Source organism: Dermacentor albipictus, chromosome 2 (assembly GCF_038994185.2).
Source record: "Dermacentor albipictus isolate Rhodes 1998 colony chromosome 2, USDA_Dalb.pri_finalv2, whole genome shotgun sequence".
NCBI lineage: Eukaryota > Metazoa > Arthropoda > Arachnida > Ixodida > Ixodidae > Dermacentor > Dermacentor albipictus.
The window spans coordinates 148,232,346-148,252,099 of NC_091822.1; the positions used below are offsets into that span (position 1 = coordinate 148,232,346).

Sequence of the window (19,754 nt, forward strand, 5' to 3'; positions counted from 1 at the left end):
GATAGCATGATCACGTACAGGGAAATTATCGATCACTACAAAGCCGAAAGAAGAATCTTTCCGCCTCCGCATCGGTCTCTCTCTCTCTGGGGGACGCTCGCATTTGGCGACGCCCCCAGGGAAACAATTACACATCACCACATTGGATCTACTTAACACAGACGAGGGACTATAACGACGCCCTCTGCAAAATTTGTAAGCAAAAAGGTACGCTAGACCATATAATATGGGAGTGTGCTGGCTCCCCAAGGCCAAGGAAAACATTGTCAGTAGAGAAGCCTGGGAGGCCTTGCTCCAGAGCGAGGCTGAAGACGATCAGTGTCGAGCAATCCACCTGGCCGTTGAGGCCGTGAAGACTCACCGTCCTCAACGCGCGGGGACTGCTTCGTCCTCCTCCCCTACCTACGTGTAGGTAAGGAGGCGGGCACCCCAGCTCGCTGGAACAATAAAGTTTTCAATCAATCAATCAATAAAAAGGCTGGTGCTGTCAAGGAGCACGTAGAGAGGTGAGAGATGTGATCGCAGACGATTGGAGTTGTGGTTGTTCTTCTGGGACGGAGGGCCCCCCAGTGTGGCTCGGTGCGTCTGGCCACCTGACCCAGCTACCCTACACCTTACGATACAACAAGGATGATGAGCGAACAGAGAAGATGAACGAGAAACCTTAAAGGGGCTTTCCGACCCCGTTGTCCGGTGCTTCGGATGCCGAGAGGATCTCGGTCTTGTTGCTGTCTCTCTTACTTCTTTCGATTTCCTTCTGGCGAATTGTTAGAGCTGGGCGGCCAGCCGAAAGCTTGTCTGGTTAACCTGCCTTGCTTTTCTCTTGTCAATCTCTCTAATGCATCAGAATAACGAGAAGAAGCGGAAGGGAATTATTTTTAACTCTTTTTTTTGGGGGGGGGGGGATTTCCAGAACAAAATGAGGTCTGGATGTTATTATTTTTCTTCTCTCTTCTTGTTATCTCGGCATCCTCACGAGTAGCGCAGCATCTAGGATGTTGTTGTTGTTGTTGTTGTTGTCCTTAGTGGCCGTGGCACATACCCACAGTGGGGGATTGGCCAAGAATCGGGCGGTTTAATTAGGTGCCTAAAAATAATAATGATAACAAGGGAGTTAACAATTTGGGCGTGCGAGTTTAAAGGTAAACGTTTTGTGTTTGGAGAAAAAAGGAAATAATCAGATGAAAACCGGGTATAAGATAATAATCTAGGATAATCTAGGATAAGATAGTCTAGGATAGTCTAGGATAGGATAGGATAGTAGGATAGGATAGGATAGTAGGATAGGATAGGATAGGATAGGATAGTCTATCTAGGATAAGAGATAATCTAGGATGTTCGCCAGGATGTACGCGCTTCCTTCACTTCCTCTTCTTGCTTTTTTCTTATTCTTATTCTTTTGCGTCGACAATTCAATGTTTCTCCATTATCCTTATTATTGCTTTGTTATGTGTGCTCTCGTTCTCCCTGGTCGGGTCTCTGTCTATCACCGGCTGCCTCGACGACTTTTCCTGTTGAATAGAAATTGAAGAGAGTTTGAGTGAGCGCGTTATCGTATGGATGGCATTGCAGCATAATTGGGTAATGAGAAACAGGAGGGGAGGGAGAGTGTAAGAGAAGAAGAAATATATTTCATTGTATAATAAAGAAGGAGAGACCGGCCTGAGTGAAGTGTCTCAGGACTGGTAGAATACTTTGGTTGAAGGGGATTGCTTGTAAACCAGCGACACGGAAGATAGGGTAAGTAGAGTAGGAATGTGAAGGTATAGTCACACTGTGACGAACAATTCTTTACGCAATGCGCGCATATAGTGCCGTAGTTGGCATCAGGACGTTCATTTAGTTCGCATCGCCATCACTCGGTGAAACGGAAAACTGTGCCCCCGATATACGAGTTAAAAAAAAAATTACACACAGATGAATGCTCATGAACGAAAGAAAACAGTACATGGACACAGACGTCGGCGCGTCAGGTGGTATACGAATGGGTGCAGCAGCACAAATGTGTCGACAAAAACGTCTGTTCTTGCGTTACCTCATAATTGACCAAAACTTATTTCCCCTTATGCTGCAAGCGAGTTTGCCAATTGCCTCCTTGGAAACTTCTCCCTGTGTGTTTGTTGTTTGCCTTCTCTATTTGTGCAAAAAAAGTATACGGCATAAATGACATTGATTTTACGTGTTGAGAATGTTCACTTCTTGGTTCTTTATGCCATTACGACAGACGCCTGTGAGCTCACGTACCGTTATCTTTACGGATCATTAGCCCAAGAAGCGCTGGGCAGGAATCTCGCCTCATTTATATCCCGGTTTGTCGACCCAGCATCGATACATATGCTGTTTGTTCTGTTTGCGCGTGCGTGGGCACGTATGAGTACCGCTGTGGCTGCCTCGTTTATCGGTATGCGTGTTTCGCGAAAGTTATAAGCATTTTTTTTTCTCCTTTCTTTACTAGCCTTAGCATTGCTCGGACGTGACTGCCAGCAGATATGGCTGCGACGCGTAAGGGCCGCGCTTTCCGGTAAGTTTGAAACATGCCGCGCAGTTTTGCATTCGGAAGGGTGAGGCGTCAACTCATTGGTTTCTCGACGCTATGGGTTGTCTAAGGCTAAATAAAGACTGCAGTGCTGTCACTGAGCGTATTTCTTTTAACTTTTTTTACGTATTCGCGCGCGGTGTTGTTGAAGCTGCAAAAAAGAACTTGCTCTGTAAGTCGTATTCAGAAGTTTCATTGAGTGGCATAACATTAATATTGGTGCATTTGTTAGGTCCTACGTCTCAAGTGCCACGAAATAGATGCTTTTTTCTTTAAAGCATTCAATGCCCTTTCAGTATTGTCACTTTGTATTCCTTAATCATTTCATTTGTCATGCACACAAACGAGGTGCTTCTTTCCAGACAATCTCGAAAAAAAAAAACCCTTTCACATATGAAACTCCCGTAGTTGGAGAAGTATGGGAGAGTCCGTTGCCCTGCAGTGGGCGTGACCAGGCTGATGATGATGATGATGATGATGATGATGATGATGAAACTGTTTTTTTCTACCAGTAGCACATTGGGCACCGCAAAAGCACCACGCGGAGCTGGGTGAAACCAATCCCACCAGAGAGTAATAAGCGAAAAAAAGAAATAAATACAGCGCTACGAGGTTGTGAAAAAAAAATGAGGAAAACAGAATGAAGGCAGAAAGATGTCGACATGTCGACGAAATAATAATCCCAATGACACGATGGCAATGAAATGACGAAGGCGGCGTATTGGCTGGTTCCACCCAATCGCGCAAGACAGCAGGGCTGACGATGACATGATGACAAGTACCCAACGACAACGGTGGTAGACGATGACGCCGTCACGACAGGGTCATGTCGACAATTAGACGACGACGCTGGAATCACAACGACAGAAATGACGACAACTGAACGACCACGACGCGATATGATGACGACGGCTCGACGATGGCGACGGAATGGCGACGATGTGAGAAAGCATCAACGACAAAATAGCGAAGACGGCGGAAAGAGGATGACGTGACAACGAAGACCCGCCGTGGTTGCTCAGTGGCTATGGTGTTGGTCTGCTGAGCACGAGGTCGCGAGATCGAATCCCGGCCACGGCGGCCGCATGTCGATAGGGGTGAAATGCGAAAATACCCGTGTACTTAGATTTAGGTGCACGTTAAAGAACCCCAGGTGGTCGAAATTTCCGGAGTCCTCCACTACAGCGTGCCTCATAATCAGAAAGTGGTTTTGGCACGTAAAACCCCATAATTTAATTTTTTTTTTTACAACGGAGGGATGATTGCAATGTCACGAAGGCGATGAAATGACATCGACGGCATGATGACGACCACGTGTTGATTTTGCAGCTCAAGTGAGCGCTTACGTGAATCGCCTGCCGCCTCGATTTGCACTATATATAGTGCCTTTTTGCATTACGTAGCCAGAAGCCGAAAAGTGGGTGGGAAAGGGGGGGGGAGGAAAAGAAAGGGCCAGGCGACAGAAAGGACAGAAAGGAGAGGGACAGGTATCACTGTCCCGTCTAACGTATGCACGTGTTATTCCACGCAAGAAGGAACCAGCTAGTTCAGCAACAATATTCTGTTAAGACAAAGAAAGCTTCACATCAAATACCTTTTGTCATTCAGTTCACTAGCCGACTACGGGTGATACGGTGCGCCAGCGGCCAATGGATTTGCTGTCCTTTGGTGCCTCGACTTTTGGGCAATTCGAAGGCAAGGTTTTCTCTGCCATGCAGGATTTTCATGTAGGTTCGATGAAGTATAATTGCTATATTCTGACTATATCACTTTTTGGATAAACTTAGTTTGCGTTTTATTTGGGCTTATTGGTGTTCAGAGTTCCTCCTCGATTTTCCTTTAATACGTACACACTCTCCAGCGCCTGTTTCTCTTGATTTTAATCCACATATATGAGGTAGAGCTAAATCTTTGTGCTCTCTATATTCTAATTTATTTTGGGCTACTGGATTCCTGGGCAATCCGTCAAAATGGGTACGAACCATTGATACACAAGGCTCTGCATCTACATCTGCCACATACGCTTGATCCGATCATCAGGACGCGTACGAAAGATAAAGAAAGAGAGAAATAAAAAAAAACTAGGTACGAACGATGAATCTTTGTGAGCAATGTGAAAATATTGCCCTTTCATATGCTGTTTAACCACGTCCATACTCGCACGTCACGTTCTACTGTACTCTTTCGGCGAACCCTCTCATAAATCAAATTCACATCGGCACGTTGCTAGTAAATTTTGATGAAAGAAAAAATCAATGTTCACTGCCGTATTCCTAACGGGTATGCTATATGATGACTTAGGCGAGGGTGACGTCCGAGAGGTTTTAATACAGCCAGGTTCCGCTTAGTCGTGCCTTCCGCGTTATATTGCGCGATGAGTCCTGGGGCGCTATAACGTAAAACTATTCCAAACTTTTCTATTCCAATTCTGCTATCAGTCCTCCGCGATTGGTGAAAAACTTTTTTCGACCACCCCCCACTTCACCTGTCTATCACGCGACGTCACGAAAACCGCGATACCTCCCCATCTGATATGATGTGTACACACTGATTATGCATGATTTGACAGAAAAAAGAAAAAAGAGTTATTTCTGATTCGATGCCTTTTCGCCATCAGCCCTCGGCTATTCGTCAAAAGTTTTCGGGCTGCACCCACTTCACCTGCCTATCACGCGACTTCACAAAACCGCACAAGTTCACCGCGTCAAAGTGACGTGTACGCGATAATGATGCATTAATATGCCGAACAAAACTGAATTTTTTTCGGGATAGCCGCAGGCTGCCCCGTTCCGAAAGGAATAAAAGATGGCTGCCGCCGATCGCTGAGACGCTGGCTACTCGCACCTGCTGGAGAGCATGGGTTTATTTGCGTATAATAAATCTTCTTGCGTGGCCATGCAACTTTTTCAAGCACTTTCGGCACGTTTACTATCTCATTCTGCCAACAATTCTTTACTGAGATTCAGTTTTAGCGTCATTCTTTAGCTTCCGTTGCATGCCGCCGCGATTTTCAAGCAGCAACCACAAGCTAAGTAAGGGAAAGCCGACCAATCGCATACGCCGGCACCACCCTCTTCATCCGGTTATCGATTTTCAGTGCACTGGCTCTGCCCCTGTGAATCACTCTCCACTTGAGCGTTCTCCTCGCCTCTTGTCAGCCAATCAGATACGACAAGTCGCTCAGTGTACGCAATGTTATTCGCTTTTCAAGCAAACAAAAGTGACCTCCTATGAACGAGGAGAGCGTTTGATTGGTCTGCTCCGACAACCCTGCGGGTGACAGCCCGGTGCTTCCGTCTGCGGTTACGCAAATTTGACGTCAGGAAATTGGAATAGAAGCATATTGGAATAGTTTTACGTTATAGGGCCCCTGTATACAGCCAGCTAACTACTATGCCAGGGCTAGCAAAATACAACCTTCTTTTTTTTTTTTGAGCAGCCGCCATTCATAGCCGTGTCCGCGCATCAAACACCCTCTTACCCCTGTCAAGGCTTACCTTCATACACCCGGTTGCGCGAGATAAACAGGGTGAGAGGGAGACGAAGAAAGAGGCGAAAGCGCCATCCGAACGACTTATTGACCGGCCGCGTGCTCGACCATCTCTGCGTAACGAGCGAGCCGCGCTTTTCCGGCACACCGCGCTGCAGTTAGTCAAGGGAGGGACGCGAGAAAGCGAGAGTGAGGGGGCGGGATGGAGGAAAGTCCCCGGGAAACGACGCGGTCTCCATCGCGCCGAGATGCCTTCGTCTTGGCGGGGATTACCGTCGCTGTGCCGCCAGTGCTATACGGCGTAGTATAGTCCGGCTGCCGCTAATAGCACACCGCAGGCCGAGCAGCCGGAGGAGAGACGACAGGCGCCGCGAATGGGCGCGTATGTGGAACGAGTAGACGGGAGGGGGGGGGGGGGGGGTGAGTGAAGCGCCGTCGTCGACTCAACTCCGGCTCGCTCGCGGACAGCGGTTGCGCTTGCCGGCTCGCGGACACGCTCGCGGCCTAATCCCCTTCCCTATATAGGGTGAGGTGGGAAAGGGTGCCCAAGGACGGAGAACAGTCGCGCTCGCTTTGTCGTGCTCGGGGGTGGAACGTTTTGGTAACGGTATAGTTGTCACGTTCCGGCGCGCCTGTCTCTGTGAGGGTGGATCCGCAGGATTTCGGAGTTGCGAGAGCGATTCTTCCTTATTGCTGGGCGACGGAGCACAGTAGACCGAACGATTAGCTCCGCAGAGTTATGTTAGTGGGGTATTTTGGCAATCAATCAATCAATCAATCAATCAATCAATCAATCAATCAATCAATCAATCAATCAATCAATCAATCAATCAATCAATCAATCAATCAATCAAAGACAACAACGCAGTGATGCCTCTGCATTAACGTTACACCAGTCAGCTGCCTCGAATGGTAAGGGGCGGTGATGAGTTAAACGCTCAGTTTTAAACATACATTTACTTAAGCGGTTAAAGTGCTTCCTTTTTCTTTTATTTCACTTGGTTGAAATGCCTATTCAACCAACTGCTCTACAAACAAGCACTCTAATTGCGGCGGGGATTACAGCGTTAGTAATGTTTATCCTTCTTCGTCCATTTCACGATAAACTAACTTTCAGCGAAATTACTACGCACTATAACCTGGCAGGGGCGTAGCCAGGGGGGGGGGGCTTATGGGGCTTCAGCCCCCCCCCCCCCCGAAATTTTTTCGTGCTGTCATGTGCCGCCGACCAAAACAACTCCCGGCGCCAGAAATCATGCTCGATTTTGTCAAGAATGTCCGTAATTCACGCTCGAAAAGACATTTTAGCGCGAACATTGCTAAATCGGGCTGGATTTCGGGGCAACGCCCATGCATAGGAAGTCACATATCGTAACGCAAGGCGCCCCACCGGGCACAAAATTTCAAGGGCGTTTTGAAGGCGAGCGGAGTCGTCTCGGCATCTCGCGGAGGCCGCGGAATCTACGGAGCGCTTGGATTTCAATTCTGAAACGTTGTGGCTGTAAAGTTCTCATAACATTTTGATGCGAAAGGTTTATTGACATTGTCAAAGTCGTGCTTTAGGTTTTCGATTCCGGAGCTTTTGGGGTTTAATGCTGTTGTAAACAATTGACGTGATTTTGGCTTCTAGCGCGAAGTGAAACACGGACAGAGAAAGAAGCAGACAAGACGAGCGCTAACTCTCAACTAATTTTTGTGTCCGTGTTTCACTTCGCGCTAGAAGCCATAATCATGTTACCGTACCAACTCGCCCAACTGTCTATCCTTTTGCAAACAATTGACGCCAAAGGTGCATCAACTTTTCTAAAATCATACATCGGGCCATACAACGAGACAAGCCAAATCAACATACTATCAGACAAGTTGACAAAGCACGCACTGAGGTCCGATGAGGCAAAGCGTTCTGGTGGTTCATTTGTGCCATCAGGTCACAGAAAAGAATATAAACATTTTCTTTTTCACCTGCGCCAAAGCATCCATGTCAAGACACTAAAGCCACCATTGTAACTAAGTTCTTATTTATTTTTCTACCTAGACTTTTATTCGCGAGGATATATTGAGCCTCTTTCTCCTTTCTTTTTCACCCTTTTTTTTGTTGTTGTTCTCGCAACCCGCGGGCTGCCGATCCAGCCAGAGCGCATGCGCTTTTCTCGTGGTGCATCGATAACCGCGCGGCGCACTTGGATGCGTGTTTGTTTTTCTCTGGCCGACTGCATTTTCGCCTGGCAGAGTTTGGGACGCTTTCTGGCTAGCAGACGAGAAAAATAAACAATGCATAGTCGCTCGCCGCCAGCACTGCGGGGACTCGATGGATTGCAACGCGTTCGCTTGAGCGCAACCTCTCCGGAAAATTTTGTCTCGCCGGTGTAGGATACTGAGCAGTACGCGTATGGTTTTCTGTGGACCAAGCTTCACACGTTTTCTTCGATAATCGTTCGGTAGCCCCACTAGGTGCCCAAAGTAGGCATTCGATTGTAGTTAACATGCTTTCCTTTGCGTTATACTATTTCGCCGCCCCCCGCCCATGCACAAAAAAGAAGACATTATTGCGGCGCAGCGAATTTTCGCATGGTGAAAGTTCGATTTTGTTACTTCTTTTGCGGAAAGTAATGGGCGACGGGACTCTTCAGTTGCCGGATACTATTCTATTATTGCGATAGCAGCTCTATGAAGACTCCAGGCGCATTCCTGTCGTTGCCCTCATGTTCCGTATAAATAAAGGCCAAAGGCGATAACATCGTGACCGCGCGCCGCATGCTCTATGTCAGAGTGAAAGCGTGCGGGGGGGAAGGGGAGGTGGTGAGCCGACGATGGTGGCTGAGTCTTGTGTGCGCAAGGGAGAAAAGTGGGGAGGAAGCGCGCCGCCTTCCGTCGCACGCAATACATTTTGGGAGTGGATGGAAGGGGGGGGGGGAGTGCTTATATTTGTGAATCTGTGGTTGCGCAACCTGCTCATTTGCCTTGTTTGACGCATTATATATAGTGACTTTTTCTTAGGTACGTAGATTTATTGGTGACTTATGCGTATATTTAAATATCTTGTTGCGAGGTGTTGTGCATATGCACAGTGAACATTGTTTCCAGTGACAATTTTTTGCCCTGTATCAAGCTTTATCTTCACATTTGTGTATTCCATTGTATCTTCGCATTTCTAATGTACGAAGGCGAGTCAAATGAAAGTGAGACAACCCGCCCGGCGCAATAATGGTTCGGTTCATTATTTTCGAGGCATGCGCGTAGCACATACGCATCTCATTTACAAGTGACATGCAGAGGTGAGGTTAAATGTTCTTTAATGCTCTCATACACGGGGTTTAACATGGTTGCGTGACATTATGGAAAATTCAAAAGTTGAACAGCTTGGTGTCGTGAGGTTTTCGACAAATGAAGATGTTTCCCAAAAAGAAATTATTCGCCGTATGGCTCCCGTATGCGTTGAACACTGCGTTTCATTGGCCACTAAGAAGCGTTGTAGCAAACTGTTCAAAGAAACACGTGAAAGTTACAAAGACGATCCATGGCCGGGCCAAAGCCACCGTGCAATCACCCCCATCACAATTGAAAAGGCCGTGGTTGCTCAGTGGCTATGGTGTTCGGCTGCTGAGCACGCGGTCGCGGGATCGAGTCCTGGTCACGGCGTTGACAAAAAGCGTTGACTTCTTTTTAGATCGTTAGGGGCCACTATTGATCGAATTTTCTAAACCTGGAGAGATTCTCAATCGTTTCATATATTGTGAAAGATCGGATTGGCTGCGTGTCGCAATTAAGAACAAACGACGTGGAAAATTGAGCATTGGGGACATCTTGCTTCACGACATTGCCCGTTCCCACGTCGCTGATGTGGTTAATACAAAACTGGCAGAGTTCAAGTGGGAAACGCTGCAACATCCCTCATGCAGCCCAAACCTGTTGCCTTGCGTCTTCCACATTTGGTAAAATTTGAAGAAACTGCTCAAGAGAACCAGATTCGTGTCGAAAGATGACGTGTAGTCATTTACAGATTTTTGAGGCAGCAGCCCAAGGAGTTTTATGAGACGGGAATTACGCGACTCGTTTGTAGAACAAGTGTTTAAATACTCATGGTGACTACGTTTAAGTAAAGTACCCCGTTTGTCATATATTCGAATTGGCTCACTTTCATTTGACTCGCCCTCGTATATGTTGCAAAACTCCTGCTTTTTATATGTGCTCTCTGTTGCGACTATAATTTCGGAGCAATTACTCGCAATGAACAACCGGTGACAGCTGCTCCTGCGCAATACATTCGAACAAAGGAAAGCGTCATTGAGATTTTCCCCTGGTCGTTGCATGTGTACAAAAATGTAAACAAGGTTGTTGAAAGATATATATATATATATATATATATATATATATATATATATATATATATATATATATATATATATATATATATATATATATATATATATATATATATATATTGATCCCTCGACTAATTTTATAAGGAGCAGGCCGAGCTGGAAAGTGAGCCCCCCCCGAACGAAATTTCTGGCTACGCCACTGTAACCTGGGTAGGAGGACTTATCCTACCCCTCACAGCAAACTGGCTAGACCTCTGGCGTCCGCTTTACGCATGCTTCAGACTAAGTGCTATCCAAACCTGGCCCTTTTCCACACGATCACTCCAGAGGCTTTTAGCTCTACTTGCCCCGACTGTGGGGCTGTTAGCAATCTCGTACACATGCTCTGGCGATGCCCCTCGTTACAGGGACCCAATCGCATCACAGAAGGAGAATGGAGCTCTGCCATCCAGAGCTCAGAATATGCACGTCAAACTTGGGCTGTCCAGAGAGCCCACGATGCGGCGGTTAGGCTCGGCCTACCAGTCCCCACGTGGGAGCAGCCCGCAGCTCTGCCTTAGGGCAAAGCTTCTCAGGGCCTTGTAATTAAAGTTCTTTGTCTGGCTGTCTGTCTAATTTTTGTTCCTCACGTGAAAGGCTGCAATCCGTAAGCGCATCGCATTTAACCACCTTCCCTTATCATCCCAACCATATCTTTAGGTTTCTCTCCCTTTGTTTCTTCGTTGTAGATGCATATGTTTGCGTGGATTTCTTTGAGTAAAATAGTGCTTTTGCATCCGTACCGCCTCGAAAGTAATCGGCGATAGGCCGAATCGGCTCTTTTCTGAACAGGCCTGTATAAGAAAACATTAAGCAGCTACAGTTTGAAAGCACTGAAATAACACTTTTTTGACCATCTCTGATGAGAGTTTTGTAAAGGTTTTTCTTTTCCCGGTGTGCAGGTGCTCTTTAGAAGATATAGGAGAAGTTCGGTCTGTCATAGCGTTAGGAGCACGGATTCAATGTTTCATTTATTCAGACACGCTTACGATATCTAGCCTTATTCCTAGGATTTAACGCAGGCGTCTAAGAAAAAAAAGAGGTAAATCTTGTTCGTGATTGTAATGAACCTAGCGAAATCTTCATGGATAGACGCACTTCGTTAAAGAGCTAGCAAATATCGGAGCTAAGATGTAGAGAACATGGACGGAAAGAAACAAAGAAAGAAATAGAGAAGCAAACAGAAACCTGTAATGACGCGCTTCATCAGTTTTTTTTCTTCATGTGTGTACGTTTTTCTTTCTGCCTGTGTATTAGTTCCATGAAATGACTTCCGCCCCCATGATATAGAGTGGACAGAAGACTAAACAATAAAGTATTTCACTTGAGTGCTTCCTGGTCTGATATTATTCAGAACGTAGGGGCAGATGTCGTTTCTATTTGTTGCCGTCATATTTTCGTAAATATTGAAGACCTCCGTTTTAGCCTGATCCTTCAACTAATAGAAAAATAATAATGAGAAAGGGAATAAAAGCTACCGAATCTCGAGAAATGAGCATGTCTGTTGAGCCTTCCTAAAAAAAGATATAGATGACACAAAGAAGATAAAAGTCCAAACGAAAAATAAACATGCGCATTAACGAACAATTCTAAATGTGTTCCTCTTCCCCCCCCCCCCCAATCCGTCCGTTTGTCCTAGAACGCCGAGCCTACACCCTTGCTTATTAGAGTCAACCCAACACTTCTTTTTCTCGATTTCATCATGCGCAAATACGACTCATAAAATACTTGTTCTAGCGCTATATATATGCTTTAGTGACATTATAGCTTGCTTCGCTATTTCCCTCTCGTAGAGTTTGTTGTTTCCTTTTGCGTCCTGGAGCGAGCTCTTCTTCGTTAGGGCAGAGTGCACATGAATAATTAATGCTCGTTATGCCCGCCACGCAGTACTCTCGACGACGTCTAAAAGTATACGCGCGGAAGGCGCGTGCTATTAATTTGCCGGCGTGCATACGGATAGCGTCGCCCATATTTTTCGCCGCGCGCATTATTAATCTCGGCTAAGCGCGACATCCTTCGCAGCAGTTAAACGAAAGCGCTACTAAATCGACTGCGTACCGTTACGCTGACACAGCCGGTCGAGCTCGTTAAAAAACAAACCCCCTCCTAATATGAACGCTCGAGTCAGAACTGCGCGGCGGAAACCGCGAACAAAGCCTGGCCCCTGTTTCAGCTAGCTCTGTGTCGCGCAGGTCCATGTTCTCGCAGAACCTATTACGACGCAGTGTGAACTAAACTTGCATACGGTGTTTAATTCCGCTCTTTTTGTTTGTAATACTAAAGACTAAACAACTGGCGTAAGTCCTGCGTATAGCACGAAGTACTGAGCTATTAACAAGCCGCATGTTTCTGCGGGTATTCTTGCATTCGAACACTCGAGCGACCTGTACGTAAAGCCTACTCACAACCGATGCACATTCTCAAAATTAATATATGCGGGGGGCTGCCAACCGAATTCATTTTTGGCCGAATATACAGCTGTTTTGCAATTCAGCTGACAGCGCACTCGCATACACGCAAAACTGACCGAAGACTATACGCAACTGTTCTCCCTTCTACACTGGTGGCTTTGGCTTTCTCGCTGAGGGCAGCAGAAACAAAACAGCCCCTACGCTTGCCCACATACGCGAAAGCGCTGGAACGCGATCACGAATTCTATCTCACGCCTGAGTGGGCAGCGTCTGTCCTTGCACCAAATTTTCGTTCCTGGCTTGGTGATGATGTTCGGGAAGTGGCCAACGTTGCGTGTGGGCTTATTAAACAAACAGCCCTGTTTGAAGTTTCGTTGCGTTCTCGTAAATATATACTCAGGGCCAGAACAAACGCGCTTGCCACGTAAGCGCGCGCGCGCGCGCGCGCACGCACACACATATAGACACACGCGCGCGCGCGCACGCACGCACATGCACACGCACACAAATAGAGAATGCACAGATGCAAGAGAAACCTCCATTAAAATTCTGCGCAGTGCTGTTTGGAATTCACTGCATACTTCAGCGAACACGCCTATATGTATTCGCGCGAGGCGGAAAACAGTGGAATCGGTTCTTTTTCATCGCGTATATCCTCCCGAAATTTACGGCGCTTGAGCGGCATCATACGGATATATATATATATATATATATATATATATATATATATATATATATATATATATATATATATATATATATATACACACACACACACACGCCATATAGATGGGCGAACGTAAGAAGCGCGGGGAGCGCATTTCCATAGCGGATATAAAGGGGCGATATATCCTACTGGTATACACAGCAGCGCAAGCGCAGCGTAATATTCGTTCACGCCCGAGAGACTCCTATAGCATAAGCTCGGGCTAGTAAAAAACGGCTCCTCTGCGAACCCATCTCTCGCGAAGCCAAAGTGCGCGCACCCTTCGGTTGTGTGCACGAACGCGTGAAAGCACGCTTCGAACGCGTTTAAACGAAAAGCACCGCCACGCGTACGGCGAGATCCTCTCTATCCCTCGAGAGAGAGAGAGAGAGAGAGAGAGAGAGAGAGAGAGAGAGAGGAAGTCGTAATTGTCTGACATCCCGAGACTACGCATGGCATATATACATACTCGTACTATATAGAGAGAGCGCGTTCCTTCTCTAAATCCAACATCCGCGCGTTTTGCGAGAGTCCCCATTCTCATGGTATGCAGACATCGGCATGAACTCGCAGATAAGCTGCGGTGCCGACTTCGAACCGCGTAGAAGGAGAGCATAGCGGCGATTTGTTGTTGGAAAGACGCTGGACGCAGTAGTAGAAGGAGAAGACGGGCTTACCCACTATACGCGCCGTGTTTTAATGAGGCAGCAGGCGAACCGAGACGAAAGGCGCGTGCTTTGAGAGGAGATAGATAGATAGATAGATAGATAGATAGATAGATAGATAGATAGATAGATAGATAGATAGATAGATAGATAGATAGATAGATAGATAGATAGATAGATAGATAGATAGATAGATAGATAGATAGATAGATAGATAGATAGATAGATCGGGAGAACGAGAGAGAGAGAGAGAGAGAGAGATCACTATGAGAAAAACAGCGAAGCTTGGGCCATCTTCATTTTGTCTCTTCTTCAGGCCTGGGTCTCCCCTTGTCTCTTTCACATTCCGCTCGGTTTTGACGCTGCTTCGGCATGATCTTCACATTCCGACGTCCTTTGATCCGTCTCTCTTCGCTGCGCATAAAGAACAAAGGTGAGAGACACTGGTATGCTAATATTGACTCCTGCGTTTTGTCGGGCGGGTTCATTTCTCCGCTCTGCTTCCAGGCTCCCGTCCGTTCAATTTTATCCAGCATGCGTCAACGCTTCCTCCTCTCGCGCCTCTCGGCACGGCGATGTGTCGATGCGGCGTTGCGTGAAAAAGGCGCGGTGTCGGTTTGTTTATATAGGCGGCAGTTTCCTTCACCAGATGTGTTTCCCTCTCGTTCTCGTGTATCGTTTCATTCTGTTCCTGTCGCGTCGTGAATGTTGTTTCGGTTGTGTTATCACCACTGTTCGCTGGTGTTCGGAGCAGATTAATGCAGTTTAATAAACTCTACGTAATCCGCCTAATTAGCCTTAAGTTCCTTGGATGTTAAAACTTTGCTATGGCGGGTTAGTCTCGTGAGTGCCGACGCAAAGTCGCGATAACGCCCTCGCAGGCACGGAGACAGCTGACCTGTCGAGAAGTCACAGGCGGCACGCGGCTGGGGCGAGAGGGTGTAGGGGAAGGGGGGGGGAGGAATACTGCTTTGAACCGCCTCGTCATTCTTCAGTACTTCGCCGGATATGAATTCGCGGTGTGATGCCATGGGGTGGAGCGCTGCTTTTTTTTTTCTCGCTTTCGTGCCTCATCCCTATATTCTGCTGCCTTCCGTCGTACGCCTGACTGCAGTCTTGATATTCGTATTATACGCGCCATATGCAGAAAGCTCCGTTTGTGTGTCTGTTTTCTTAGTCTTTTTTTTTTCGTCTGAAAAGATGTTTCAAAAACATTCCTCTCTATTTTTTTTTTTTGGTACGATCTGACATCCTCTTCTCAAAAACAATCTGGTTGCTGCTCTAGTGGCTCGTTCGTTCGTTCGTTCGTTCGTTCGTTCATTCGTTCGTTCGTTCGTTCGTTCGTTTCGTCCATAAACACCGGTTCCCTCCACTCGCCACCATGAAAGCTTCCACAGACGCGTATGCGACGAAAGAAATATATATATATATATATATATATATATATATATATATATATATATATATATATATATATATATATATATATATATATATATATATATATATATATATATATATATATATATATATATATATATATATATATATATATATATATTTCTTTCGTATTATTGCCAAGAGCATCTTCAAAACCACTCCTATACCTCTCGACTGTCTCGCTTACTTCCCGCGTGTGCCTTTCATCTCGGCGTTGTCTCTCGTTCATTTTTCCTTATAGCCGCTTTCGGTTCCTTGCCGGAACGCCGGCGTTTATGGATTTCGTTGATCTTCTCCTGAGCTCTCAGTCTTGAGGCACGTGCGGGTAGCGATATTTGAGCCGCCCCTTTTACCCGCACCGCGAGCCTCCGCGTTTTCCTTTTTTTTTCTTCTTCTTTTCATTTCCTAGAAGCCCCTTCCTCGCGACTCCCACTCCAACGTCCTCTCTCCTCCGCTTCCGACTCTCGAAACTCCGCACTCAACTTTTCCGGTATATTTCTCCGTTTTTCTTTCACTTTCCTCCTTCTACCTTTCTTTTTTTCTTTGTTTCTTTTTTTTTAGCTGGTGCGCCATGGTTATCTTGCTTCTGTCGTATCCCCCCAAAAACATGATACACAACGCTTCTCCTCTTTCGTTTTTCTTCGTCATGCTTCTTCTTTCCTTGCGGCTTCCTTCCTTTCCTTCTTCTTCTTTCTTTCTTTCTACCGGACTTCGTCTTTGTTCCAAATCCTACACCCATTGCCTCGAAGTGAGCCGTCCGTCCAACACCTTTCATTTCGCAACACGTGAAGATTTTAACGCTACACAGAAGGACGGCACAAGCGGCGCCGGCGGACGCCAAACTTCTTGCCCTGCTGGTTTCCATCATCTTCCCGAATTCCTTGTTTCGTGTTCTATTTTTTTCTTTTATTGTTTGCTTAAATCTTTTACCCTTTCGTATCTCGTCATCCCACGTGACTCATTGTGTTGCGGCAGTACGTGCGTCCGTTTTCTTTTTGCCTTTGTTTCGCCGTTCTTCGTTGTTCACACTCACCTTTACTTCTGAAACCTGTTATATGGTCTCGGGGGCTGCAAACTGTCGCAAAAAAACGGCGTTCTGCGAGTGTTACATGTTCTTTCACAGATGCGTGCGCCTTTGTTGATAGATAGATAGATAGATAGATAGATAGATAGATAGATAGATAGATAGATAGATAGATAGATAGATAGATAGATAGATAGATAGATAGATAGATAGATAGATAGATAGATAGATAGATAGATAGATAGAAGTCTAACTGGAAAGCGAACGGCTGGTGTAAGGTTCCAGAATATCGTAGACGGGAGAACTTTGAGTGCTTTTATTTTTAAATTTATTTTCGTATTCGTCTTCTCTTAAAATCACGTTGCACCGCATGCACAAGGCCTATTTACTTCATTTCTTTTGCTTGCTCTTTCTTCACTGCTTAACTTTTCACAGTTTCCACGTGAAGCCCCGAGGGCTGGTTGTGAGCCCCCAAATTTGACCAGACTAGAGTGTACTGGAGTAAGTCTGGAGGGGCACGAGTGGGCAGGGGCGGCGCGTGCTTTGCAGCGAGGCACCCGACGACGAAAACTACTGTGGCGGCGCTGCGATCGAAGTGCATTAGGCCGCATCAAGGTCGCGCCCTTGGAAACTGCCGGCAATGCTCCTCGGCGGCGCCGTTCGTACTACTTCGCGCGCTGGTAATTGCGATCGGACAGTTTAAACGGTGTTCTCAATTACACATAGCGTGTGTTTTGGCCTTAACAATAAATGTCACTTTTTTCTATTTTTTTATGCCGCGTGGTGAAAGAGCGCGTATTACGACTACACTGCCGTCTTTCGTTCTACTACGTTGTTCCAGTTCCCTTGGAGAACAAATATTTTTCCTTGTTCCTGAAGCAGCGTGCGTCTCTCGTATCTATTTCGGCGCATTAGTAGGCCTTTCGAAAGGTAGACAGAAAGACATATGGTCCTTGCTGCTTGCAGCTTTAAACAAATAAAACGTATCTGCACCATCTGACGTCCTGTCCTCAGATTTACGGGAATCATTCTAACAGAAAAAAGAAATGCAGCGCCACGTTCCTTCCGTTCATGTTTCCGTTTTCCTTGCCTATGAGAACGCGGAGTCATTAGTACGGGATTTTTTCTTTTATTTCCGTCGGTCGGTCGTATTTTGTGACTCTAAGGGCAGCCCTTCACAGCATCAAGTCCGCATTACGTCCCAGAACTTACGAGCAAATGACATCTGAAATCAGGGAATTGCACCATCATGCTCTGGAAAGAGGACACCACATTATATTTCAGTGGATCCCTGCTCACTGTGGCATCGTCGGCAACAACCTAGCTGACAAGGCTGCCCGGTGTGCCCACGAGGATACCAAGACGCGTCCAACACCTTTGGCGAGGTCGGACGCTGCCAGAGAACTTCGCCAACTTGCGCGCAAGAAGTCCCAAGATCTCTGGATTTCAAGTGGCTTCAATTGCAGATTACGTCAACTGGACCCCACGCTACGGCTACAACTACCATCTAGCCTTTCCCGCGGCGAAGCAACCTTGTTGTGTCGCTTGTGGCTGGGAGTGGCGTTTACGAACGCATATTCTTACCGTATGGGAATGGCCGAGAGCCCGATGTGCGACTCCTGTGGGTGTGAGGAGACCATCGAGCACCTATTGTGTACCTGCCCTCGCTACGATGTCCAGCGCCTCTCTCTGCGGGCAACTTTACGCAGACTGGACTCGAGACCATTCACCGAGTCAAAGATACTCGGACCGTGGCCACACCCGTCACTGGCTCGAAAAGCGATTCGTGCACTAGTGCAGTACTTGAAGTACACGGGCTTAACAGACCGTTTATAGTGTCCTTGTGTTTGGTGTCCTTCCCACACGTACTCAGTGTTTACTCTCTCCCTTTCTTCCGCTTTCTATTCCCCTTTCCCCCACCCCCAGTGTAGGGTAGCAAACCGGATGCTGTTCTGGTTGACCTCCCTGCCTTTCTTACCCTTGTTTTCTCTCTCTCTCTCCGTCGGACTTCGGGCTCCTTAAGCTGTTTTAGATTGCCATTCTATGTACGAATCTTTGGCCCGTAAGCTGTGCTCATTTTTTTTCTCTGTGCATACTTAAAGAAGAAGAAAAGCCGGCGTGGTAACTTAATTAGTGGCTATAAAGGCTGTGACGTCGCGTGGCTAGAATAATTAAATGGGGCGAAATTTCAAAGCACTCGTGTACGTTTAGGTGCACATTAAAGAACTACATGTGGTGAAAACTAAACGTGTGCCTCATAATCATATCGTGGATTTGCCACGTAGAACCCCAGAATTTGTTTAATTAAAAAAATGTTGTGGTGCTCATTGGCTTCTTGGTAGGGTTGTAAACAAAATGATATTATTCCCGAACCGGATTTTCCAGAAAAACAGGCTATGCTTATCTTATATTTTACACCTTCATGCACGCAATGCTGGTCCAAACTGTACGTCCGTTCAACTGAGCAACTTGTGAATTATAAACGGCTGCCTTCACTTATCTACAGTTATCCAGTGTACTATCATAACGACAGTAATGAAGCAATTAAAGGAGTGGCGTGCCTCATCTACATGTCGACCCATATATGTAGATCTGCTGTGTTCGTTGAAGGAGAAGAGTGTGACACCACTGCCACTACTCAATTTTAATGAGATGCAAACTTGGTGACACTGTAAAAAAAATCTTGCCTTAATCGAGTTAGAAGATTTTCAGGCTAGCCCAAAACAGGGCGTTTATATTGAACAGCAGCTAGCAACATGTTAAGCAAAAGTTATCAACCCGCGTGCTTTAATTCGCTCAGGAGCTGGTGTGCCTGTGCGATCCAGCCACGACTCGCCGGCAGCAGAATCATCCTGAACAGCCCTTACTTGCATCGATCACTCGCCCTTGAGGCTTCGAAGTGGTGTTATTTGCTACATTCGAACAGAATCTTCCATTTGATCATTTTTTACTAGCGAATTCATGAATCGAATACGATTTGAATAACAAGTACCATTTTATTAGCGTTACGTGTTTCTACATCAGTTCACCTGCTGGCACGTTGGACGAGATCGCCAGACCAGCCATGGAAATTACGTTCGTCTTTGCTTCCCCGTCAGCTCGATTCAATTTGAGTGCTATA

General features: G+C 46.4%; 1 protein-coding gene across 1 annotated transcript in view; it reads right to left on the reverse strand.

The window, feature by feature from the left end:
• The window catches only part of LOC135899877 (uncharacterized), a 105,524-nt gene that overhangs the window by 30,058 nt on the left and 55,712 nt on the right, over positions 1-19,754 (reverse strand). Inside the window, exon 2 of the mRNA XM_070533326.1 lies at positions 6,034-6,178. Coding sequence (XP_070389427.1) covers positions 6,034-6,178 — 145 coding nt within the window. The remainder of the gene's footprint in view (positions 1-6,033; positions 6,179-19,754) is intronic.